The 26,276-nt window shown below is 39.3% G+C and overlaps 1 protein-coding gene across 3 annotated transcripts in view; it reads left to right on the top strand.

Moving 5' to 3' along the window:
* MET (MET proto-oncogene, receptor tyrosine kinase) overlaps window positions 1-22,350 on the top strand; it is an 86,956-nt gene extending 64,606 nt beyond the window's left edge. For all 3 annotated transcript variants that reach the window (XM_068189913.1, XM_068189915.1, XM_068189914.1), the window contains exons 11-21: window positions 1,200-1,418; window positions 7,208-7,354; window positions 9,331-9,487; window positions 10,306-10,446; window positions 12,840-13,070; window positions 15,475-15,555; window positions 16,174-16,355; window positions 17,906-18,015; window positions 20,512-20,677; window positions 21,563-21,699; window positions 21,845-22,350. In XM_068189913.1, coding sequence (XP_068046014.1) covers window positions 1,200-1,418; window positions 7,208-7,354; window positions 9,331-9,487; window positions 10,306-10,446; window positions 12,840-13,070; window positions 15,475-15,555; window positions 16,174-16,355; window positions 17,906-18,015; window positions 20,512-20,677; window positions 21,563-21,699; window positions 21,845-22,055 — 1,782 coding nt within the window. In that variant the 3' untranslated portion in view covers window positions 22,056-22,350. The remainder of the gene's footprint in view (window positions 1-1,199; window positions 1,419-7,207; window positions 7,355-9,330; window positions 9,488-10,305; window positions 10,447-12,839; window positions 13,071-15,474; window positions 15,556-16,173; window positions 16,356-17,905; window positions 18,016-20,511; window positions 20,678-21,562; window positions 21,700-21,844) is intronic.
* Window positions 22,351-26,276: the final 3,926 nt, after the last annotated feature.

Here is a 26,276-nt window from a genome sequence, read left to right as displayed (position 1 = left end):
CTGACAAACAAGCCACTCTGCAGCTTGTGTGGTGCAGTCCAGCACACACTGTGCCTCCCACTGGTGTTTGTAGATGTGCTGCTGACATTATAAGCAAAGTACTCCTATAGAAACCTTCACAGTCAGGACAAAATTGACTCTTCTAGAGCACCATTAATCTAATTAAAGATTAGATTGTTGTCTAAAGTGGATCAGATGAAACCCACTCTAGATGAACCATTGTCCCTCTGTCAACTGCAAAGGCAGTTCAGACGAGTCCTGCATTTTGTACTGGATCACATCCCCATAGCACAGAGCATCCTCTGGGGGGTGTTCTGATCATGGGGTGCACCAGCAGCTTTCCCCCATTGCAGGCTGTCATGAGGAGTAGTGGCAGAGTGAGGGGGCAGGTGTGGCTTTGTGCCTGTTGTCAGGCAGCTCCTGCACTACAGTGAGGGGAAACATCTTATCCCTGCTGGTCCGAGATACAGTGCAAAGCATGTCCCACAGACAACACTCTCAGCAGGAGCTTGCATGACTGTGTACCTCAGCACCAAGTACCACACATCTGGGACCTTAAGTATACATTTTTAGAAAGAAGATACACTTTGCTGAGCTTTTGTGACCCAGAATCCACAGTGGCTTTGGCTATAAAGCCCTTTCTCACAGAGTCCACAGTGCCTTTCTGGAAACATAGCAACTTAGCTGCACGGTCGGTAAACAGTGCTTTACTTCTGTTTTCCACTGTTTCAGTTAGTATTGTTGGCTTTTACCTTGTCCTCTGGTCCCTTACTATTGCTTTGGTAGTGAAAAAGAAAGAGAAATCCATGTTGCAGTCACTGTGACAGACTGGGTAACCTGAACTACGGCTGCTCAGTACACCAGGCTAGCCTTCTGATGGTCCTTGGCTTTGGAAATAATTTTCCATTAATTATCTGCAAAATATTTACTTTAAAAGTGCTGTGAACAATCAGGCCAGGAAGCTTGTTTACTTGAACATTTCCTCAACAAGAGTGCAAACACCATTGACATGAAGTTTTCATACTTTTCTCCCAGCTAAATGCTGTGTAGCACTGATCAGGATTTTGCTTTGGTTAAAGAAGAGCAAGACCCTTGGTGTTTATTTTCTCGATATATATGTATTGTTAAAGAAAGTTGCATCAATCAGTGACTTCCTCTGCATATATATACTGCAATTACCTCTTTTTTTTTTCTTATAGGCATGTAACCACCGCTCTAGCTCAGAGATAATCTGCTGTACAACACCTTCACTGAAAGATTTCAATCTCCAGCCACCCTTTGTGACCAAAGTGTTCTTTATTTTTGATGGTGTCAGCTCCCTGTACTTTGATTTTGATTACGTAAATAATCCTGTATTTAAGCATTTTGAAAAGACAGTGTTCATCTCAAGAGGCAACCAAAATGTTCTGGAAATTAAGGTAAGAAATGCTGAAATAAGTTTTTCAATTATTTGCAAGTGCACATCAGCAGCACAGCGTGGAACAGAGATTTTGATGAAATAAAGGAAGCCCTGAGGAAGCGAGGGCAGAGAGAGCACTGCGTTCAGTACTGCATTCACCCGAGCCTGGTTGTCACCATTTAAAAGACGAAGAGCTGAAAACAAAGATATGTGTACCAGGGTGGTTGTTGTCATCAGGTGAAGTGGGAGAGGGGTTTTCCTTGTTCTCATGGGAGGACCACTCTGCATCAGCTTCTGATTGCAGAAAGCTGCACCACCAGTTCAGGATTAAACGTGGCCAGCAGCCCAGAACATGAAGTATGTGGTCTGTGCGCAAGCCTTGGCTCTTACTGTCACGTGGTTATGTGTCCTTCCCCACAAAAGATGTGGTCTGGCTTCTTCATTTCTCTTGAGCTGAGGGAAACTCTGGCCTGTGCACAAAGTCACTCATGAGGATCAGTCACTGCTGTAGCCTAAATATTTATGGATCCATGAAAAATGCAAACTTGATGCTGAATGCCTCTTCAAAGTGCACTGAGAGTAGCCTACATAGCACTGAGAAGTATCTCTTAGGTCCTCAATAGCACAGGTCACTCTCTACTACAGTGCTGTGGAGAAAGTTAAATTCGTTTTGTGAGAGTTCAATTTCTTGAAGTCTAGTTTTTTTCTGAGTATTGAATAGAAAAGGTATAAATATGGATATTTCTAGTTTACACTGAATGCTTATGAAAATTTTTTGGAATTTATGTGTTATTTACATAGATATCTATCATTTATATAAAATATAATTGATAAAAATGTTTTATGGAAGATAATCAGTCTTAATGCTTAGGTAATTTCTTTGTGTCACTCCTGCATAGCTCTGTAAGCCAAAACTTTTCCCCCATCACAATGAAGAAATCTTAAAGCCCTAAAAGTCCTTGAATCCAACATGGTCCAGTGGGCCAACTTCTGGGCTGCAAGACATCAGAAGTATTACTTCAGAGTTCCTGTCAGCCATGCTGAGTTCCAGTCAAACTGCATATTAATCTGCAAAGTGTTTTAGGCAAATGCCAAAGAATAATTGGTCTGATTTTTACTTTTTACATTGTTTTTCTGCTTGGAGCTCTTAGCCATACAATCACTTCTTCCTCAATGCAGAGCAAATCTCTTGCTCAGTTATGGAGAAAGGCTAAAAAGAGTTCTGGTGTGCAGGTCAACAGATCTGGGAATATATAGCTGCTGCATGGCTCAGTGCCTCTGTGCAATGACAGCAGTGTTTTCCAGTATTTTCCAAGTCATGCATATCAACCAGTTGGAAACAGGACTAATTTGGGAAAAAAATCAGAATAATGTAGATTGGAAGGAACCTCTGAAGGTCTTCATAGTCTAACCCCATTGCTCAAAACAGGGCTAAATTAAAAATTAGGTCATGCTGCCTATGGCTTTGTGTAAATGAGTTTTGAAAATCTCCCAAGAATGGAGATTCTGTGGCTTTAAAACACTCAGCTCCACTAGCCTTATCTATCCTATTAGATAGATAAGGCTATCCTATGCTTGAGCTCCCCTCCTAGCTCAGTGACCCTCTTCTGTACTTCATCCAGTTTGTAGTACCTCTCTTTCTGTGGGGTTCAAAACTTGACACAATTCTCACAATTCAGCTCCACAAGTACTGACCAGAGCAGAACAGTCACCTTAAATCTACTGGCTTTGCTGCTGCTAAAATGTGTGCTGAGCCTTCATCACTAAAGTGGCATCCTGCTGCCTAATTTCACATTATGGTCCAGCATATCAGTCATTTTATTAAATCTGGTATCGTCTGAGAGCTCAAAGACAGTGCATCCTACCCCTTTGTCCAAGCTGTCAAAAGATTTTAAGCAGTATTGGTTCCACTATCAGCCATTGACAAATAAAGATTTGATCTCTTTCCAATCTGTTTTTCACTCATTTTATATATCATCCATCCAGTCCATACCATCCTAAGTTTTTTTCATTGCCAGGAGAGATTGTGTTGCAAAACTTGCTAAAACCGAGGCCTGCTTGTCCAATGCTCTCCTTTCATCTAGAGAGCCAGTCCTGTCCACCTAGAAGGTTGGGCAGGCAAATACACTCTTGGGAAACCTGTACTGGCTGTTCCCAGTTGGGTTCTTGTCCTTCCTCTGCCTGGAAGTGCGTCCATGAGGACTTGCTCTATAATCTTCAGACACACAGAGGGTCAAAAATCAGTTGGTTTTTTAACTCTCTACCTTTGTTTACTCTTTTATTCTCCCTGAAGAAGTCTCTGGTGCTGTTTATTGCTGGGAAAAAAACATTTAGATAAGAAAGGCTGACTGAGTATTGTCATAGTGAGGACTGACCAAAGTCACAATTTCGTAGTATTGACCTGTGGTGATGGCACCCAAGGCAGATGTCTCCCTAAGCCTAATGTCCTGGTTATTTCCTGACAACTAGCTGGAGAACAGCATTAGTGAAAGGTGGTTTGCTAGAACAAAGCATGAACAGGCACCAATTTAGCATCTTCCTCTAAATAGAATTAGTTATAGTGGGGTGCTTCTATCAAAACTGTGAGACAACTTTCATAAATTATAGTCAGGAGCCTAAAGGGCATTACAAGCCATATTGGCAACACTTTTCCCTTGCCCGTACCCACATTCAAAAATACACACACACAAGTTTACATGCCTCATCCCTCATGATCATATTTTTTGGAGTAATTAAGCAAGCTCAGCATGAAATTAAATGGCAGCTTGCTTCAGTGAACAGTCTGTTCTACCAAACCAAAGTTCTTTTATCTCTTTCTTAATTAGTTTCAGAGGGGCGCAGTGAGCTTTTATCACAAGTTTTTCAATCTAACTAATCTAGTGTGACATATTTGGCTTTCGTCAAATGACAGTGGGTACCGATTGAAACGTTCTGTTTGGTTTCCCCTGATGACCACAAGATGTTTTTGTAAGAAAATGTTCTACACAAGAAAACATTAGGTTTTCTATTTAAAACACAGGGCAGTGTGTGCCACAAATGCCAGTCCTCTTTGTCTTCAGTACCAGCCTCCCAACATCCCACATCATCACTGTCTTCCTCTGCCAGCTGTGTGGCTCTTTGAAGTCTCTTGCTGCCCACCATGCCTCAGTCAAAGGGGTCATGAGGGAAAGGTACCAGACAAGTCTCTACTTCAACATCATGAAGACATCACTTCAGAAGGGCTCCCATCTCCTGCCAACATGGGAAGCTGTCAGGGCAGGAGAAATTCTGGTATTTCACTGCCGAGTCTGCTGAAAAAGACAGAGTCCACCTCCTGCCTCCTCCAGAAGCCACTGATACAGACCTGCAAGCTGGGCTGCTGACAGCCAAGAGCATTCTAGCTGTGAAAAAAAAAAAATAAAACCACCAAAAAACTCCCTCCAAAAACACACACACACACACAAATAAATAAGAAAAGCATCTTTCTTCTGTTAGTCCAGAGGCCTGGTCTGTTCTGGGGTTGTGATTGTCCACTAATATGGTGCAGGGACTCTGTACATTGTTCTAGAGGAGGCCTAGACATGGGCCACCAGAAACTAAAGTATACTTACAAATATAAATCTTCCACTAGAGAAATGCATAGCACAGTTGCAATTTAATGTGTAATAACTGGCATGCACATCTGAGATCTTGGCTGTGCTCTTAGCACTTCTGTCTTAAAACTCAGAGTAGGACAAGACTTACTGTATTGCCTACTCTATTCTTAAGCCAGTGTAACACTTTCTTTATGAGACAATGGTAAGGAAATCTTCTTGCCTCTTTATAGGTCACTCTATTGTCAGTCTTCTTTCACATTGCATAGGAAATTGCTACTCTCAAAACCTGGTCCAAAAGAGAGCAATATGGAAACTGGTATTTTTGGGCAAGCTGAAGAGAAACCTCTGCAGCTGCAGTAATTCCTCATTCTTCCCAAGTCAACCTGCTCACTTTGCTTAGGAGCCTCAAAAATGGTTCTGCCACCAGTCTCAGAATTTCCACACCTTAGTTTGTTTACTGTTCTGCTGATGCTTTTAGAGTTTTACCCAAGTTATTCCCATCTCTCTAAAAGTTGTGAGGTGGCCGTGCTATCAGATTGGGTTGCAACAGCTACCCAGTGCAGCTTGAAGACTAACTTCTCCAGCTTGCCTTCAAGAGCATTGCTCACCAAGAAGGGTGTAATACACATTTGAAAAGTGGAAGTATTTTTTTCCAGTTCTCACAGGAGCCAGTTTCCTCCTTTTCTTAAAATTGTAGGCAAATTCTGTTGTCCCGAGAAGAGCAGAACCACTGCTGAAAGTGTTTTGAAACTCTTAATATATTTAGATATCATAGTGAATATATTTGAATCTATAATATATTAATAGTAGCGTAATGGTCGTAGTAGTAAGTAAAAGCTACTATCTTTATAACTGGCTAAAGACCACCTTAGGAAATATCAGTATGATATTTTGGTTTCCATTTTTCCAAAAGGTTTGGTGGAGAAAAAATTCTAGGCTTTGGTGTAGAAGAAGAGACCACTTAACCACACTCTCTAGGATAATATATTTATCCTGAAGATGGAAGAATTAAATTCAAGTCTTTTGAGGTACATCAGTCAGAAGAAAGATTTGAACATGAATGACTCACAATCTGCCACAAGTCTCCAAACAAAAAAGCAATAAGCATTCGTATGCTCCCTGGCCCAGGAATATTTTATTACTTAACACCAAACAGAATGGCTTTGACTAGACAGAAGATAGAGTGCAAAATGGACTTTTATGGCCAGCAATTAAAAAGCATTTACCTGGGGTGTGCCTTTGCCATTAAAGTACGACATTAAGCTGGCTCTCCTATATGTTTATTACCATTTTCCCAGGGTTCAGTCTCATTCTGAAGCAGATCTAAAACATATGCCAAAGTAAGGTTATTTTTTTGCCCCTCAGAATGGGATTCTTGTTTTCTTTTCAATATACAAGGCTTCACAGTGGTGTCAGCTGTGATGTCTTCCCCCCTTCTCATGGAAAACTCCCAGATCCAGCCAATCTAAATAGCCTCTATTAGTACCATACACCTTTCTCCCCTTCGATGCCACTTAATATGCCTCTTCTTTCATCTTGAGCTGGGCTGTACATGGGCTAGGGCAACTCTTAAATAGAGATGCACTCCTGAGCACAAAAGATCCTAAACTTGACCTTTGGATTCTACTGTCACAATATCCGAAGCAATAATTTTTCATCCAAGTCTGGGATGTGAGAGCAGGTTTTCTGGGTAAGAAGTGTGCTTTTCCTCCTTCATCTTTACCAAGGTTTTTTCCTTTTTGTTCTGTGGAACACGATTTTAACAGACTTGTGTATTATTTTAATTAATTACTTCTTTTTGAAAGCTTCATTTCTGCTACCATAACCACTTGCAAAACAAAATGTTTGAGATGCCTTTAGCTTGTGGATAATATAATACCAGTTTTTGTAAACAACAGCATTACATAATGTGTCCTTTCTTGAACAAATTATGCAAAAATCTAAACTGGACCAACAGGACTAATCCCTCAGACATTTAAAATTTCAGAAGTCTGTATGAGCTGTATGAGTGACAGCAGATTTTATCTGTAAAGTTTACCATCCTACATTGGCTCCTCTGTGAAAGTTGCATTTACATGAAATAAGCCTATACATGCGTATTGACAGAACAGTGTAAATTCTCATTAGTCTTTTATTTCACAATTTATTTTTCATTAAAAATATTTTCCAGGCTTGTAACTACTTCACTTTTATGAGATGGTTATGTAATATGAAATTGATTTTTTTTTCCAAGGGAAATTACATTGATTCAGAAGCTGTTAAAGGCGAGGTCCTAAAAGTTGGAAACAAAAGCTGCGAAAACCTTCTCCTGCAGTCAGAATCAATTCTGTGTACGGTTCCCAGTGACCTCCTGAAATCCAACAGTGAGCTAAATATAGAGGTGAGGCAACTACACCACACATGAGATATTAATGCCATTTTTATTATTATTCACAGTGTCACTATTGAACCAATAAACTTTAAGCCTAAATAAAATTTAAGCCTAAGCCTGTGCTTACAGAGATATCTCTATCCCTGTTTGTTTGGGATGGAAATTCAAATAATATCAGCTATTTTAAAATAAATGTGTTCATCATTGTTGTTATTACCTGTTTGTACAGAGACTTTCTGGAGCCTTAGGCACAAAGCAGGACCTGAACTAAGCACAGAAATAAAATTATAGTTATTAATCCAAACACAAGAGGAAACCTGGGGAAGAATGAGAAGCTGTAGTGGAGTACTTTTAGTTTGGAACTCACAAGCCCTTTTTTTCAACAACTGCTGCAGTCAAGAGGAGAAAATCTTTCCTGAATAATTTTTTTGTCTGCATTTTATAATTTCATTTCATAAGAAGAAGACACATAGGACAAATGATTCAGTCATTGCTTTAAAGGTGGTGTCATTAGAGTCATTCAGTGTGCTACTGCAAATTGAAATGATAGACATATTGATTTATAGAATAAGACATAAATCTTTCAATACATTTGTATTTTTTTTAAGATATAAAAAATGAAATTGGAATGGGATTACCTTTAAACTATGAAACTGCACTCTGATTTGCTGAAAACAGTGGAGACTTTTCTGGTCATGTAAGTGGGGTTAGGATCAAAGTCTATGTAAGTTCTTTGAAGCAGGACATCTATTTTTTCAATGTCTTTAAGACATTATTGTCACACAATCCTAGGCTGTGAATGGTATTCCTATGCGCTACTGCAATCTAAGTAAATAGCAATAATTAATTTGACTTATTATCATGGTAACTAGTAACTTATTTTAATATCAATTTATTTTTTAAAGTAAATATTCATTTTCTTGGATATATCAGGCAAACTATAAAATTAGATGCGGCTCTCCTTTTGGTGTAGGTCTCCCAGATTTCTAAGTGCCTAGTTTCATATAATACTTGTGCACAGGTTGCATTCAGTTAATATGTTGTATTTTTACATGTCCAACCAGGACTAACATTGCATTCAATTAGTTCTACTCTGTGATATTTTCTTAGCTTCTAAGAAACAGATATGCATGACATGTTTCATGCACAGAAAAGAACAAAACATAAAGGGGTTAAACAAGGTTTCTACTTGTTTACTGGCAAGGAGACTCAGAAATTGTAGTCAGCCCAGCGAAGAAGAAAATTTGCTCTTTTGACGGGCAAATCCATCATTACAGTACCCAGAGGGATGAATTCCACAGGAGGAAGAGAAAAGATGGCCAAATGCATTCCAACTGACTGAGCTAGTGCTGTGTGACCTAAAACAGTTTTTCCCTGTTAGCTCCTTGGTGCTTGTTTGGTTGTTGTTTTTTGGGCTTGGTTTTTTGTTTAGTTTTGTTTCTTTAAACTGTCAGCGAGCTAGAAGCTGGCAAGGGACAGGCTCACGTGACCTTGGGAACTAAAATGCAAGCATGCTGTCAACAGGAGAGTGAGTTTGATGTTACAGCATATTTATGCCAGAAGGACACACATTAAAGACAGTTGGGCTATTATTTTTAATGTACATGTCAGCCCATATAGCCATGGGCCCATTCTGTGCACCATATGAGTAGAAGTATGAATTTTACATTTTGAATTAGCATCTGGTAACAGTGGAACCCTGTTATCCAGAGTGCATGTGAGTGCATGCTGTGTGTGCTGTTTATCAAATACAGAGCTGTGTTACTACCAGAGCTCTTAAAGGTGAGAAATTAGTCATAAACATGTAGCTCTGTTTTCATGTACACCAATATAACAATTTCTCCACTCACAGGGTTTTATTGCAGTACAGCGTCACAAAATCAAGATTTAATGCATATGAGACATAGCAGCTCATACTTTAGTACTAATAATCTGGTTCTTGTCTTTGGAAGTCATTACACTATTTTTTTTCTTTGTTATTTCAGTGGAAGCAAGAAGTTTTGTCAACAGTTATTGGAAAAGTGCTGATCCGGCAAGATCAGAATTTCACAGGACTAATTGCTGGAATTCTTTCAACATCAATCTTAATTTTTATCTTTTTGGTGGTTTTCTTCTGGAGAAGGAAGAAGAAACAAATCAAAGGTCCATCATAGTCAATTCCATCAACTAATTTCATTATTATCTTAGATTTTAAAAACTGACATAATTTTATGCTTTGCTTAGCTGCCATGCATTGCCCTGTTGTAACCTGTCAGCAGAGGTTTCACAATCAAGTCCCAACATCTAGTTGCATTTCAGTGCTTGGCAAGAGCCTGAACTGGGTGAAGGGCCACATTATGCCTTAAGCAGAAGAATTTCTGAGGAACTCTGAGCTATTTGGAGAACTTAGTAACTTCTTTTCCCTAATCAGCTTTGGAAGAGGGGATGAGTAAATGACATGCATGGAATCACAAGTACTTCATCTTCATCCAGTTGCCCTGTATTCCTCCAGGCTGTGCCTGAGTTGTGCAAGACACAGTGCGCTGCAGCCTCCTGGTCTTTTTTTAACCCAAATCAGGAACTTTGTCAGACTCTGGTTCTTCTCTCGCCCCTGTGTCTGGGTTTCCTTCCAGTGGGAGCTGCCACATTATGTAAGGTGGGAGGAGGAGAAGAGCTAGTGTATAACCAAGTCTTGTCCTGATGCACTGTCACAGTCAGACCATGAAGCTGGCCCTAGAGTCTTCAAAGTAGTCTCTGATCTTCCAGTATAGCTAAGAGTGGGTCTTCAATACAAGATTTTTTTGCAGAAAATCTTGCACTCTAAAAATAGCTCAAGTTCAAGTCCTGCATATCTGCCACAGCAGCAACCTAACCCTCTTCCCAGCAGAGCAGAACATCTAAATTTAAATAAATTGATAAATCAATAGTGGCATACCAAAAACATGAGGGTTTTCTAATACTGCTTTCTCCTCCCCCTTCAGATTTGGGAAGCGACCTAGTTCGTTATGATGGCAGAGTGCACACTCCTCACCTGGACAGGCTGGTGAGTGCAAGGAGTGTAAGTCCAACAACAGAAATGGTTTCAAGCGAATCTGTAGACTACAGATCAACTTTTCTAGAAGGTATGCCTCTAATAGGAATCAGTATAGAGGATATTTTAAACATCTTGATTTTCATATGTCTTCACAGGATAGCTATTTTGATCAGTATCCTAATTTCAGTTTCTCATCTGATTTGTCTGTGTCTGCAATTTTAGGACTCTCATGTGTTCACAGGTTTGCTATTTTAACTGAGCTTCTCAGGTGCTTCCCAAGATTAAAGTGCACAGGATTTTTACTTTTACTCAGGTTGATGGAATAAATAAAATGCAATTAGCAAAAACTCTCTATAAGTATGCTCCACAAGTTCTTAGGAGCTAGTGTATATAGTAATTCTGTGTTGTCACAAGATTCGTCACATCATGCACAAATCCCCTCAGAAAAGGCAGATTTTAATAACATCAAGTGGCTGCAGGTTTAGCGTGTCCCAGTGACTTCCTACAGTTATAATAAAGCAGTTCTGTTGGCCTGACATGGGACATGGAGTTTTCTAAACTGGTATTCTTTTGTCTAGTAATGCCCCTCCTGAAACATGGGATATTGTATAATGCAGAAACATTAATTTAAAAAATTAAGGTAAAAGGATATGAAGATTGTGACAAATTGAATGGCGGTCCACGTGCACTGTTATGCCAGTCTCAGGGAAGAATAATCCTTCACCAAATATATTTTTGTGCTGTATAAAATGATTTTAAAGTGGATATTCTTCAGAAGAGCAGTCTGCTACACTTATCATACCATGCTAAGCTCCTTTAACACATGTGGAGACCATGTTCTGTGATTACCACTAAAGAGCCTTTATCTATTAGGAGTTACAACATTATAGTGTGTGTGTGTGTGATATCACAGATAATTGTTAGTCTTGGTATAGACATAGTCTTGTACTATTTCAGGTTCTGCTGTATACAATGCAATAGAAATAACTCCAAATCTTTAGTCCACCTTTGCAAGCCCCAGTCACAGAGCTATCTGAGACACAGGCCTGTTCCCAGCTTCCCATATTATTCTTTAATTTCTGCCACCAGCTTGTACCAGACGTTTTTTGATTGAAAAATTTCTAAAGGGAAAGAAAAGCCTGTGCTACTGGTTAGAAGTGAAAGTGGTACAAGAGACAAAACTATGCAAAGATCCTTGCTGGAAGGTAAATCCACAGTGGTCCTGCAGCCACTGTGTACTGGCAAAGCACAGTGGAGAGTGCATCCAAGAAGGGCGTGCATTTATCTAATGTTCCTGTAGCAATGTCCATGTCAATATTATCAAAGGATGAAATAAAAGAAACATTAGAAAACATGAAGGTTTACATTTTGCAGCTGTTAATACTATTTTGCAGCCATGGCTAGATTATTTTACTGTGCTTATTAAATAGATATTTAATATTTAATAATATTTAATTACAAATAAATTTATTTGTAAGTTGTAAGAGTTGGTATTTTTGCTCCTAGATAAAAGAGTATTTCTCAGCATCCAGAGTGATAAAAACACTTTATAAAAATTTCAGAAGTTTTATGCAGAATTAAATAAAGAATGTCTGTACAATTTACTTTACTTTTTGTAATAAGATACCGGATAATTTCTGTGGGTAGATTTACTCTAATTTTTTTGGTTTTGTTTTTGACCCTGGACTAAATTCAGCTCATCAACTCCACTGAAATCATTCCAAACTGAAATTGGTATAAACTAAACAGTTATTTCATTCAGTCACACAAAATGCTAGGAAAAAGATTTTAAACAAAACCAGTTTTAAATACCTGAACAACATGCTGTTGATAAAAAAAAAAATCTCAAATAGATACTCCTATATTTACTGAAATATTTTAGTTTCTGCTATATCAGGTGGCTCATGTTATTTTCATGAGTAGCACCAATTGTAATATCTTCAGCAGTTACAGGAAATGAATCACCTCTAGGCATTTCCCTGGTTGAATATTTACCATTGGATAAATACAGCTAGTCACCAGCACTTGGGAAGCCTTTGTGAAGTGTAAGATTCCCTACCAAATTAGAACATGACAATAATAAAAAAACTTCATTTTTTTAGTTGTTCACTACCTCCTCCTCCCATATTGCTGTCATTTTTCTGTTTTAATCTTGTTACTCCCATTTGCTAGAAATGTTATAACCTCTATTTGGCAAGAAGTGACAAGGCTTCATTCCATCCCATCAGAGAAGTGGAACTTTTTCCATTTACTTTCATAAAAGTAGAGCTGAGACAAGTATAAGTTTCTAGTGACATGGTTTTCCTGGAGGTTGGCAGATTACCAATGCATATTTTCATTTTCCCTTTGTGACGAGAACTTCTGTAAAGCCAAGCCACTTCCAAACTGATAAAGTCAAACCTTTCTTACCAATGCAATGAAACTCTTCATTTTTCAAGGAGAAGTTTGAAAGGATTATAACAGTTTCTGTTCATTTTGCAGATCAGTTTCCAAGCATGTCTCAGAATGGATCATGCAGACCTGCCCAGTATCCTCACTCTGACCTCTCCCCGATTCTGTCTAGCGGAGACTCAGATTTAGCCAGTCCACTTCTCCAAAGTAATGTCCACATAGACATCAGCGCCTTAAATCCTGACCTGGTCAAAGAAGTGCAGCACGTGGTTATTGGTGCTGACAGTCTGATTGTGCACTTCAGTGAAGTAATAGGAAGAGGTGAGTACTGCAATTCTTACACTGCAAACTGCTCCTCTTTTTGCACACCCATTTGTTATCAACCATTCTGAATAAGGTGTCTCTACAGAGATTTTTTTCAAGCTTTTTAGCTCTTATAGCATTGCATGCCGTGTACTGAATCATGAGGGGAATGAAGGGGCTTTCCTTTGAAGTCAGTGCATCTAATCAGTTGGAGAAGATGCCATCACAAGGAAGGAGTCTGCCAGCTAATGAGGCTCTTTAGAACTCATGGACTTGCTGGTCCCCCTCCAGCTGCCTCACTCTCACCCTTTTCCAGGCTACAGAAAGCTCAGCCAGGGCTTCTGATCCATGAAGCTGTGGTGTTGGGGTGAATCTGCCACAGGATATTATGTGAAACCTAAGGCACCCACCGGAATGGCAGGGGATGCTGAGGCAGGAACACAAGTGACCTCAAACTTAGAGCCTATTATCTGTCAGGATTGCTACATGACACAGGAGACTCCTGCAGTTATTAGTATATACAGTAGAAGTCCCCATGGCCCAGGTGAAATGCCCACATCCCTTTTCCCTACTCAAGTTTCCACCAGCTCTGAGGAATTTGCTGCTTGTTTCCTCCCAGCAAATGCTCTTCATATCACCTCATTCCTCTCATGCCAGCTGCAGAAATATGTAGCTCCTGATTCACTTCCCCTTAGTTTTGTCCCTGATTTAGCAAATCCCCTATTTTTCTAAATTTCTCTCATTACTCCTATTCCTCTACATCTTCATAAGCAAGTTGCCTTTACCTTTCACAGCCCAAGCCAGTATTTCTGTTAGGGACATTTTTAAACTCTGTATGATTGAGTACCTATTAGTAACCAAAGTACAAACTGTATTTCAGTATTTCTGCAGATCATGCATGAGAAGTCTCTTGTTGAGTATCAGAATACTGATAAAAAATTTCCTATCAATTATATTCTTAATGCCTCTTCTGCAGGACAAGAGCCACAAATCAAACAGTCAGTGTGTTTCACTTCTATGTATTACACTTCATCATCCCCAAAGCAAGGGTGGGCCTTTTTCTTTTCTTTTTTGTTTTGGAAAACTCCAAGTAATTTCCAGTTTTTTAAATGTCGAAAAATATCTGGAATGACACCAAGATAATTAAACGTTTTAAATTTTCTCCCTTCTAACCAGAAATGGGCCAAACCCAAAAATATTTTAGACACACCCAATCCAAGCTTTAGGATTTCTGCCCAGGCTCCAAGCAATCTGTGCTCTGATGGGATTTTATTTGCTTTTATAAAACAAACTTTGGATTAATTTTATGTCAAGTCAAAACAAAGCCAACTGAGGTCTGACCAGAGCTTATGACTGGAATGTAGTAAAATTATTCAGATAGTCTTGTCCTCTGTAGAGCTCACACTTAAGAAAAAAAAAATATGCTTTCTAACTGCAAATATTTGTGTTTTAAAAGTGTCCAGTACATAGTTCATCTGTGAAGGAAGCCACAACAGCATGTACATAATTTGATTTGGAGAAATTAATGTGTAAACCTGGAGCTCAAACTTCACTTTTTTCCAAACTGGTAAACCTGACTTCTCATAGTAAGTTTTGGTAGACAACATCATTTGCTTGGCAGGAAAGCACAGGATTTCTCTATCCCTGGCAGTTCATTTCACTGCTTAGACCATGAGAAACAAGGCAAATTTTGTTCATCATCTTCTAGTGATATTTTATACTTGGAACTAGGCCATAGAAAAAGCTGCCAAGTGGTGTCATCAGTCTGTGATCAGTAGAGCAACTCCCAAACCATCCACAGCCAACACATCACTTTAAACATTCAACATTTTCCATGGAATAGCAAGACCTGAGAAACTGTAATCCCAGAGTGGCTGTCCTTTCCGTCAGATGCATCAAGTTTGTACAGTCCAGTGGACCACTTAGCATGGGCTTGCAGATCACTGGGAACCACCAATCCAGTGGTCATGTCAGCTCCTAACTGCTCCCTGTGCCTTCCAGGTGTCCTCCTTTGACACCCATGTCACAGGAGAAGATGATGGGAATGGGCTGACATGGGTTTCGTGTGCTTAGTCATTACAAGAACATGAAATATTTGTGGCGCCAGCCATGCCATTATTTATACTCTCCATTTAGGTCAAGAAATACCAGTTATGCCACAAGTAGAGTTTTCATTTTATGTAATGGTGGTTTTATGTAGTGGTGGTTTTATGTAATGGTGATTTTATGAATGGTGGTTTTATGTAATGGTCCGATTCCATTTATTTTAATATGTTACTTAGGAAGTATATATTACAAGTGCTGGGAATTGGATAGAAATGGAGTGTGATCACTTTCTTACAGTATAATTGCTACCCAGTGGAAAATACCAGAAAGCTAATTTTACTTCTTAAAGCCAATATTGCTCATTTTTTTTATTCAGGACATTTTGGCTGTGTGTACCATGGGACATTGCTGGATAACGATAGCAGGAAAATTCATTGCGCTGTGAAGTCACTGAATAGTGAGTTATATGTTTAATAGTGAGATGTTACTATTAATTCCAAAGATAACTGGGGTGAACCAATAAATTCCAGTGAAGCATACATTCACAAACAAGGATTCTTAGTTGCAGCTGAATCAGATTTCTCTTTGGAGCAATTCCAATTACTCCAAATTGCCACAACACATTGGCATATATTTTTTACATCAAATGAAATGTCCATGTATTTCCTCTACAAAGAAAAAACTTTGGAAAATAAGGGAAAGGTAGTGTCATTTTTTTTCTACTGAGTACTGAAGATTTGGGTTTAGAAGTTAAATTGCTGAAGAGTGGGCAAAGCTGCTGAAAAAACAGGAAGACAATATAACAGCATTTATTAAGGACTTTGCTCAAGTGTTGTTATTCAATTTTAAATCATTCAAAATAAGAAATGGAGAAATAGAATTAAAATTACCAACAGGCTGTATTTGGTCATTGTAGGAAAACCAATGCACATAACCTCATTGTAATGTGGGAAGTGGAGAGCATATTTGTAGTCTCTCATTATCACTTTGTTGTGCAATGACATGCTGTAGAGAAATGAACCCTAGTTTGTTTCTGTTTCTTTTAATTAACTCCTTTTATTACTGGATTTCTCAGGGATTACAGACCTGGAAGAAGTAGCTCAGTTTCTGAAAGAAGGAATAATCATGAAAGATTTCACTCATCCCAATGTTCTGTCACTCCTGGGAATCTGTTTGCCCAATGAAGGATCCCCATTAGTTGTTCTTCCATACATGAAACATGGAGATCTTCGAAACTTCATTAGGAATGAGACCCACGTAAGTACCTGGTGAGGCATAAACGGTAATGCAAGTCTGACCACGCCCTGCTCCAACACTTACGAGCTCTCATAATTACATTACGTCTGCAACTTGCTGCTGTTACTACACCTTAACCTTTAGCACTTGCTTAGTCTGGCATCGAGCCCAGCCACAGCAGTGCCACTCCTTCCCCTCCCCCTCAAATTCCTCTCTAGAATGTTTCCCAGAAATTATCAGCAATAAGTATTTCTCATTTCCCATCCATAAGCCTCTTTATAAACAAATGTGTTTATGAGAGCTATGTCCATGGGCCCAATCATCTGCTGGTTAAACTGGCACACCTCTGTTGACTTCAGCACAGCTGTACCAGTCATCAGCATCTGCTCTTCCAACTCCCAGGTTAGGGAACTCCATGTCCAGCTAGTGTCACGCTACATTTATTATCAATATTTTTTCTTCTTATCTTAAAAAAGAAAAACAGGAGCTGTTATACAAACTATGCATGCTCTCTTATCAGCAATCTTCCCCATTTCCATTGAAAGACTGTAGATTCCTCAAATGTGCCTCACTGCTTTCTCTCAAGTAGGAGACCACAGATCTTACCTCAGGCAGTGTAAGCCCACTTTACATGTAGTATTTCACCTATTTCACAGTGTTAGGACAATATAAAGTGACTTCTGAGTCAATAGGATTTTGTCCTTGCTTTTATTGCAATCAGCAATAGCCAGTACAATTTAAAAAAATGCATTTCAACAAGTTTTTGGAAGAGTTGAACTTTCTGAGGCTGGGACCTGCTCCCATTTGAGCTTCTTTCATTCTGCAAGCTCCTTGTCTGTATATAGTGCCACAGTCCTTCCTGAAATAAATAGAATAATGACCACAGTTGAATCAGATTGTTCCACGGAAGAAAATTATAAGGAGCAATGTCAAAACCACAAAAATCTGTAGGATCCTTACTATTACAAGTCATATGATTACCATAAAAGATTTACAGGTTTAGGTTTATATTTATTTTGATATTTAACATTTTGAGTATCATCTCACCATGTAGTCAAGAAGAAAGAGTTAAAAATCATTGCCAAAAATCTTCCTCTGGTAACTGCTAAGGTCTCATTTGCCATTTTCATGACATCACACTGATGCACCTATTTTGTCCCAAATAGGACTTTCTCTTCTCTTGGTCATCTCCAGCTGATGAGCTCCAAGTTCACAGTTTCTACCTTCTTCTGAGTTACATGCTATCACCCCTAAGTCCTAATGTGAATTTTGTGTGTCATCTGTAATGCTGAAGTTCCAGCATACTGTTGCACTTGTCAGGCCAGGTTATGCTGCTTATGCTGCAAACTCTACTCTTCTGGAGACGGTCAGCTCTTTTGTTTTATTACAGCATGTTTTCTCACTGGGGATAATAAGCTGACCTAAACTTAAACCAGTTTCACACAAGCACCAACCTTTCTTGATCATTCTGATGGCAGGAGAGGTGTGTAAAACCTAAAGAGTCACAGCATAAAGCAGTCCACTCCTTAAGCGTCTGCATTCATTTTATCATAAATGTTTGTATTTTACAGAATCCAACAGTAAAAGACTTAATTGGATTTGGCCTTCAGGTTGCAAAAGGAATGAAATACCTTGCAAGTAAAAAGTTTGTCCATAGAGATTTGGCAGCAAGAAACTGTATGTAAGTACAAACATCTACTTCCAGCCACATTACCACACTGTTCTGTGTAAAACAGTGAGATGAGATGAGATAAACTGAAGTTTCCAGGATTCTGCTATTTTTTAGTAAAAAGATGGTGGTTTTTTCATTGCTCTACAATTATACTGATGTTTGTCTTGCATACTGATGAGCTACTCATCTTGCTAAGGGCTCATTTCTTACACATAAGATTTTTTTGAGTGTGAGAAATAAGAAAGCTGAGGTGAGTGTAGCCTCTCAAAATCATTGGTTAGAGTTTAAAAGGCATCTCCTAAGGGAAGTTAAACTGCTGTTGCCTCAACTTGCTGTGCTTCCACCCAGCCTCTTCAAAAGCAGCATGTCTCTGCTGCCACACCTAACCAGAAGGGAGAGGAACACAGGGGAACTTTGTGAGAAAAACAGGAACACAAAGAAACACCAGTGAGACCTCTTGACAATAGTCTTTCATTACATGAGTATGAGCTTACTTTGGCTCAACTAGGCACACAAATTAACATTCAAAGAATATTACTAGTGTCTGGGAAGCCAGACAGTTCGGTTCCCACAAAGACAAACTGATACAGGAGTTGCCAATATGATTATGCTGATTTATCACTGATGTTGTGAATTAATGAGGCACAGCCTTAAACATTAAAGTTTATTTTTAGCACATCATAAACTGGAACTCTGGCTGCAAAAAGGTCATTAACCTGTGACATCAGATGTCTTATTCTTTTTTCAAGTGTGCACACCTGTGCAGCTGAACAGCCTCTGAAAAAGAACATTTTATTGCAGGTATTGGTTTTTTTAAGGGATGAAAAAAGCCACGAGCAGATTTTCAGATTTCCTAAGAAGAAATGCATTGGGTTACTGAACAAAAGAGCTAGTTTATCTAATCAAAGTCTAACTGGTGGCAACAGGACATTTCCTTTGGCCTCCTGTCTCTTCCTTGGGTGAGGAAGGAACAGCTCTCAGGGTGTTTCACATGACCACTGAAAGACTGCTTTTGTACTTCTATAGGAATCAGCACTTCAGAGCCTGGAGAGCTGCTGCCATAAGACCCACTTTGCCCAGTGGCCATGTGCAATCCAACTCTCCGTACAGGCCCTGCTATACTGGTGATGTCTATCAGAAAGAAAGCCAGCAAGCAAATACAGTCCTCAGGGACTCTTAACTCTATTCCACTATCCTGGAAGAGGTGCAGGAGTCTGCTATGGCATAAACAGGACATTTCCTGCTGACCCATCAAAGTTCCCTCCTACTCCCTTCATCAGATTAACTTACAACATCAGTAAATACAGCAGATGGTTCTGTCCCATGCACTGACTTCAACAGACCAGAGTTGCCAGAGTTGTCCAGACAGAAACCTCATAAATTCAAGACAGGGAAATGTCATGTGTAGACACTGAGAGAGACAGGATCATTTAGCCTAGAGAAAGTTCAAGGGGATCTTATCCATATGTATAACTGATATGGTGGATTAAAGAAGAGGAAGCCAAATTCTTCTAAGTGGTGCCCAAGGACAGGCCAAGAGGCAGTGGGCACAAAATGAAATAGAGAAAATTGCATTTAAACATAGTAACGCTTTTATTGTATGGATGACTGGCCCAGGTTGCCAGAGAGGTAGTGGAGTCCTTATCCTTTCAAATATTCAAAACCCACCTGGTCATGGTTCTGAGCAACCTGAAGTAGCAGACCCTGCTTTGAGCAGGGGAGATAGTGGTGAACTAAATGATCTTCAGGGGCCCCTTCCAACCACACCAATTCTGTGACTGTGTGATGCTGTAAAGCCCAAAAGGAAGTGCTTGCTGTGACTAGGTCTGCACATGTAAAGAAGGATAGGCTTGAAAATGCCCACACCCACACTATGTCTGTTTGTAACAATGATACCTCTTATCAGGACAAATACCAAGCTTAGGAGGAGCAAAGCTAAGGAGGTCTTCTGGTATGGCTGAAGTTGTAATCCCAACAGAACTTTTGTTATGCCATAATTTTCCCCCAGAACAGACACCAAACTCATCCTTTGTACACGACTACAGTATTACATAAAGGCAGTCACTGAGACAATGATGGATCCCTCTTTATCAAAACTAAGAGCAAGTAGGAAAGGTGATGCATTAACTTGGAAATAAAAATGAACAGGTTTTAAGGATACAGAAGGAAAAACAGCTGTGGAAGAAATTATGTAGAACTCAATCAGGATGTATAGGCTATTAGCAAAAATATTTTTATCCATAGCAATTGTTTTAAAATAAGTGTAATTCAAATTGTATTATCAAAACAATATCAGTAATTTCCTGAGTTCGTTCACTTTGTTAAATGGGTGTCAAATATACTTTGCTGCGCTTTTGTTTCAGTGTTATATTAATTCATAGATGCCAAATAAAGTATTGCCATCCAAAGTCACAGTCTCAAAAATGCCAGTCAGTCATTATAATCCACCAACATGGTAAATCTTGCCCACTCAGTTGCAAATAATACCTTTTGTCATTTCTCTAGGTTGGATGAAAAATTCACTGTCAAGGTTGCTGATTTTGGTCTTGCTAGAGATGTCTATGATAAAGAATACTACAGTGTGCACAATAAAACAGGAGCTAAACTGCCAGTGAAATGGATGGCTTTAGAAAGTTTACAAACTCAGAAGTTCACAACAAAGTCAGATGTGGTAATGTACAAACATATTTGTATCATTTATTTCTTTTATGTTGCCTGAGGCATCTTTCTAGTATTTAATTAATGGAACAGCTCCAAATGAAAACTGATACTTGAATCTAGCTTTTGTTCACATAAGAATAAAGGAGTCTTTCTACATCCAGAAAGTGTATTTGTCCCAATCACTAAGCAAGAAGTTGTTGACCTGATTATATCTTACTGCTCAGGAAAGATTTAGAAGTTTAACCCTGTTCAAGGGAAACTAAGAACATTCCAAGAAGCCAAGAACCCTGCTATAGAGGGGTTCTGGAAAGCTTGACAGAACAGGTTAACTTGGAGACTTGTAAAAGTTAATAGTTCTCCAAAATACTTTATTTGCTTTATAAATACTTACTGGCTGCCTACAGCAATCTCAAGTATTACCTGACCATTTATGAAGAAAAAATTTTATAATGAAGTCAGTTGGCTGTATTGCTTTGTATTTTAGCTCTCTGTTCAGTCCAGATTCAGATTGACCTATGATGCAGAGAATTTTCACCATGTATATTGTCTTCAGCACATATTTACACAGAATTAGTCAGATCATCAGTTCATGTAAACTGGCAGCACTCCATTAACCTCAAAAGAAGTCTGCCAATTTATACCAGCAAAGTAGCAGGCCTATAGGCTTTTATTTTCTTTCATTTACTTAGTTGAGATTCTCTGGCTCTTATTTAAGTGGCTCCTCAAGTCCCTACAGCATTTATTAGCCCACTTAAAAGAAAGCTGAATGCAGTAACAACTTTTCAAAGGGAAAATCCATGCAGTTGAATGCTTAAATCTGTCAAACTGTCTTCTAAAACAGGAATGTAAAGCCCTCCAACCCTTTAACTTTTTATTTATTTCTTTGTTTTCTTAGTGGTCCTTTGGTGTATTGTTATGGGAACTTATGACACGAGGGGCACCACCTTACCCTGATGTAAATTCTTTTGATATAACTGTTTACTTACTACAAGGAAGAAGGCTGCTGCAACCTGAATACTGCCCGGATCCACTGTAAGTAAATAGTTTGCAAAGGCTTCTGCAAATGCTGATGATTCTGGTACTATAGTAACTGAGGCTCTGGGAGGAAAGAGAGAGTTGGGTTTTTTTTCTTTTTATGTGATTTCATAATTGAACGGTTCTTCTGTTTGAATGGCAGGTATGAAGTCATGCTGAAGTGCTGGCATCCAAAACCTGAGATGCGTCCAGCATTTTCTGAACTTGTTTCAAAAATATCAACAATCTTCTCCACTTTTATTGGGGAACACTATGTTCATGTCAACGCTACTTATGTCAATGTCAAGTGCATTGCTCCCTATCCTTCTCTTCTGTCATCACAAGACAACACAGATGTGGATGTTGACACATGACGGATATGTCTGAAATTAAGGAAAATCCATTCTTAGTTGTATGAACAAAAGGCAAAACATTTTGTCCACTAGTTTTTACTACCCAGTCTTTGTGAGAACACTGTTGCACATGTTTATGTTGTTGCCCAAGTTGCACTAGTACAAGGACACAATATTGTATTGTTTAAGGATACAGGATTCCATAAACCATCACAGTAATTTCCAAGTATTTGGAGAATGCCATCAATTTACCAAATGAAAATGTGGTGTGCTACCATACAGAGTTAATTCCCACAAACTGTCATTAATGTGTGCTCAGACCCAAGAACAAATGCCATGAAAGTAGAATATCAATCAGTATGGCTGGAAGGACTGTTACTGTGCATGTATTTTAGGATAACGAGCAGTGCAGAAATGGTTTTCACACAAAAGGCCAAGAAATGCAATGAGAATTACAAGAGTTTAAAATGTATTTTCATCCCACATGTGGAAAACTTGGGATTTTTGAAATACATCAACAAGGTTTCTAAGAACCTAGGCAGCCAAGATAGCCAGCCTCTTGGTGTCTTAACAGAAATCAAAATCAAGAAATGGTGTGCAGTAAAATAAGTATAGAAAAGTATGACTGAGTAAGGAGTGGATGAGGAAGGCCAAGACAAAACTGGAAGTGAACCCGGCAAGGGATGCAAAGAATAACAGAATGGGCTTCTACTGGTACATTAATCAGACAAGTTAGGCCAAAGAAGGTGTTTCCCTTCTGTCAAATAGTGCTGGTGGACAAAGAGAAGTCTGAGGTACTTTACTTTCTTTCCTCAGTCTTCAATGGCAACATTTCTTCCCACGCCTCTTGAAAGGATGGACAGCAGGATGAGGACCGGGAGAGCAAAGCCCGTCCCACTGTGAGCAAAGACCAGGTTCATGACCACCCAGGGAACCTGAATGTGCACAAGTCTATGGGACCTGATGAAATGTATCCCAGTGTCCTGAAGGAACTGGCTGATGCAGTTGCCAAGCTGCTCTCAATGATATTCAAAAAGTCACAGCAGTCAGGGAAAGTCCCAGGTGACTGGAAAAAGGGGAACAGTGTACCTATCTTTAAGAAGAGAACAAAGAACAACCCTGGGAACTACCAACATGTCAGCCTCACCTCTGTGCCTGGGAAGGTCATGGAACAGATCCTTCTGGAAGGCACAGGAAGGACAGGGCGATCCTTCACTAGGATTCAAGACACCAGCACAGCTTCTCCAAGGGCAAATCCTGCCTGGCCAACCTAGTGGCCCTTCTATGATGGAGTGACTACAACAGTGGACAAGGGGAGGTGTACAGATGTCATTTATCTGGGCTTCTCTAAAGTTTTGGCCCCCCACAACCTAAAGAAATGGGTTTAGGCCTCCTTCTTTACTCTCTTCTTGGATCACACAACCCAGTGAATTATCTACTCTTAATGCTAAGTTATGACCAGAGAAACAATTTTGAAAAGAGATAGTAAATAAAACTTCTATTCATTAGGGAAGAGTACTATAACTTTAGGGCAAACATCACATGTCATTTCTGTTCCTGTGGAATTCTGTGCATACTACTGTATAGTTTGTTTAGAATAGGATAGAACTGGGTTTGCCGGTGTAAACACATAAAATATTCTATTTTTATATTAAAAAAAGTTTATTTTTAATGACATTTACAAAGTTTGGTTAGGCCACAAAATACTGCACTGTGAACATTTCAGAAAACATATGTCAATGTACATGATAAGAACTGTAGCAACCTTAAGAAATACTGTATAAATATTAAAAAGGAAAATAAGCAACTGTAAACACACTCCACCCTAAGTGTAATATCTCCATTGCTGCAGGCCAACCATTTTAAGATCTTCAAAGAGAGGTAATGCAGATAAAGAACTGATATAAGGGAGATATATTGTTCTTAGGAGAGTGTGTTACAACTGAAAGATTTATAATGAAGGCACAGTGTGTAGGCAAGCTATGAGCAGATAATATTGTATTGTGTTTCATCACCACTTTCATTTCAGAAATGAACTTTCATGTCTGCTGAGAGTGATACTAATTGTAGATTGCTCAAGGACAAAAGGCTTTGCTGCAGGCAAAAAAGAATCATCTCTATGGTTGTTAAAACAGCTAAGGAAGTTTATGACACATAGATTTGGAGAAGTTACTCCAGACTTGTACGTACATGCTTAAGGAACGCTGCAATGTGAAACAGAGGACATTTTTTCTATTTGTGAACTTTTGCTTAATAAAGTTAATGTTGTGTCTGGGACACCTGTAAGAATATGTGATTCTGGTAAAGATTTGATGTTAGTAAGTTCATATATCAGCAAAGAGCTGAATGGTACTTATGTTTATAGTTGTTGTCATGACCAAATAAACATGTTATTAAAATGAATTATTGTAATACATTAAGCTCCTCATGCTAGAATTACTGCTCACATTGACTGTTAAATTGACAAGTCTGTCTGTATGCTTTTTCTGACTAACATGGGAAGAGCAACCTGTGGAACTCTGGGAGAGAGGGGAAAAAACTCAGAAATCTAAAAATACAAAGTGCAGCAATAAATCAAACACACAGTTCATCAGCCTCCTAGCCATTAATACATCAGAGAAAGATACCAAATATTTGTTGTCAACAACTATGGCATAGTTTGGTTGAACAGGAAGCCTCTTGCCTAACCACAGGCTCTACTCGTGCAGAGCCTTACAATTCTTGACTTGGGGTGGCATTTGAAGCTTGGAATTTAGCTATCGTAAGGAATACCTGCGTGGCCCCAAAAGGATGCCAGCACTTGTGTTTGGTATCTAAGTCCCTAATCAGTCATGATGCACAAGAAATTTCAATTACCTGAATCTGTGTTCCTCACGGTCATCCATCCCGTGTTTCATGTCTGTAAGGTGTTCTGTATCTGTGACACCTGAAAGAGAAAAATCCACGAGGCTCTTGGTTGTTCTGGAGCAAGCGGAGCCAGACCCACTCTTCTCCCACTCATTTCCTCCCAGTTACATGAGATGTCTCCACCTGAATTCACAAGTTTCCTTTTGTGAAGTGTATTTTAAGTGGGTACCCCACAAAAACTGCAATACATACCATCCTGTGCCTTTCTAAGTCAGATCCTACAAGCTTATTTGTCCAGTGTCTTATCTCAGGGGAATATTTTGTACTTAACTCACTCACAAGACTATTTCAGTGCACATTATCTCATTGACAGCAGGCTGAACACGAGCCAATGTGTGCCCAGGTGGCCAAGAAGGTCAGTGGCATCCTGGGTTGGATCAGAAACAGTGTGGCCAGCAGGATTAGGGATGTGATTCCTTTCCTGCACTCAGCACTGGTGAGGCCACACATTGAGTGCAGTGTCCAGCTTGGGGCTCCCACAATTTAGAAAGGATGTTGAGATGTTGAAGTGGATCCAGAGAAGGGCAATAGGCTGGTGAAGGGTCTGGAACACAAGTCCTGTGAGGGGCAGCTGAGGGAGTTGGGGTTGTTTAGCCTGGAGGAGGCTCAGGGGAGACCTTATCACTCTACAGCCACCTGAAAGGAGGCTGTAGCCAGGTGGGGGTTGGCTTCTTCTCCCAGGGAATCAGAGACAGGACAAGAGGACACAGACTTAAGCTGGGCCAGGGGAGGTTTAGGTTGGAAGAAGTTCTTCACAGAGAGTGATTGGGCATTGGAGTGAGCTGCCCAGGAAGGTGGTGGAGTCACTGTCCCTGGAGATGTTTTAGAAAAGACTGGATGTGGCACTCAGTGCTGTGGTCTAGTTGACAAAGTGGTGTTAGGTCATAGGTTAGACTCAGTGGTCTCAAAGATCTCCAACCTAGTTAATTCTGTGATCTCAGCTGATTAAAAACAGTATTTATATGCTCCTGTCATTTCAAAATATCAGGAAAACCCAACATCAAAACACATTTTCTCCAGACATATTCTTACAAAAAATACATAATCTCAGTTTTACCTCCAGGTATATTTCAGGGAAAAGATCAGACTTGATGATCTCCAGAGATCTCTTCTAACCCTAAATAATCTTTTATTCTGTGAAAAATGCATTGAAAATAGTAGCTAAGAATGAAAACATTCTGCTATGTCACAAGACCAATTTTTTATTCTAATTATTTATATTTAATTTACTTTCCAATAAATTTTCAGGATTTCCCTGAAAAGTCAGTAAAAAAAATCTCCAAGGCTTTAAAAAAGTCTGCTATTAATACCAGGGTCTTCAATCTAAACCAGCGT

Source organism: Anomalospiza imberbis, chromosome 5 (assembly GCF_031753505.1).
Source record: "Anomalospiza imberbis isolate Cuckoo-Finch-1a 21T00152 chromosome 5, ASM3175350v1, whole genome shotgun sequence".
In the NCBI taxonomy this organism is placed as follows: domain Eukaryota; kingdom Metazoa; phylum Chordata; class Aves; order Passeriformes; family Viduidae; genus Anomalospiza; species Anomalospiza imberbis.
This window is presented reverse-complemented; position numbering and strand designations above follow the sequence as displayed.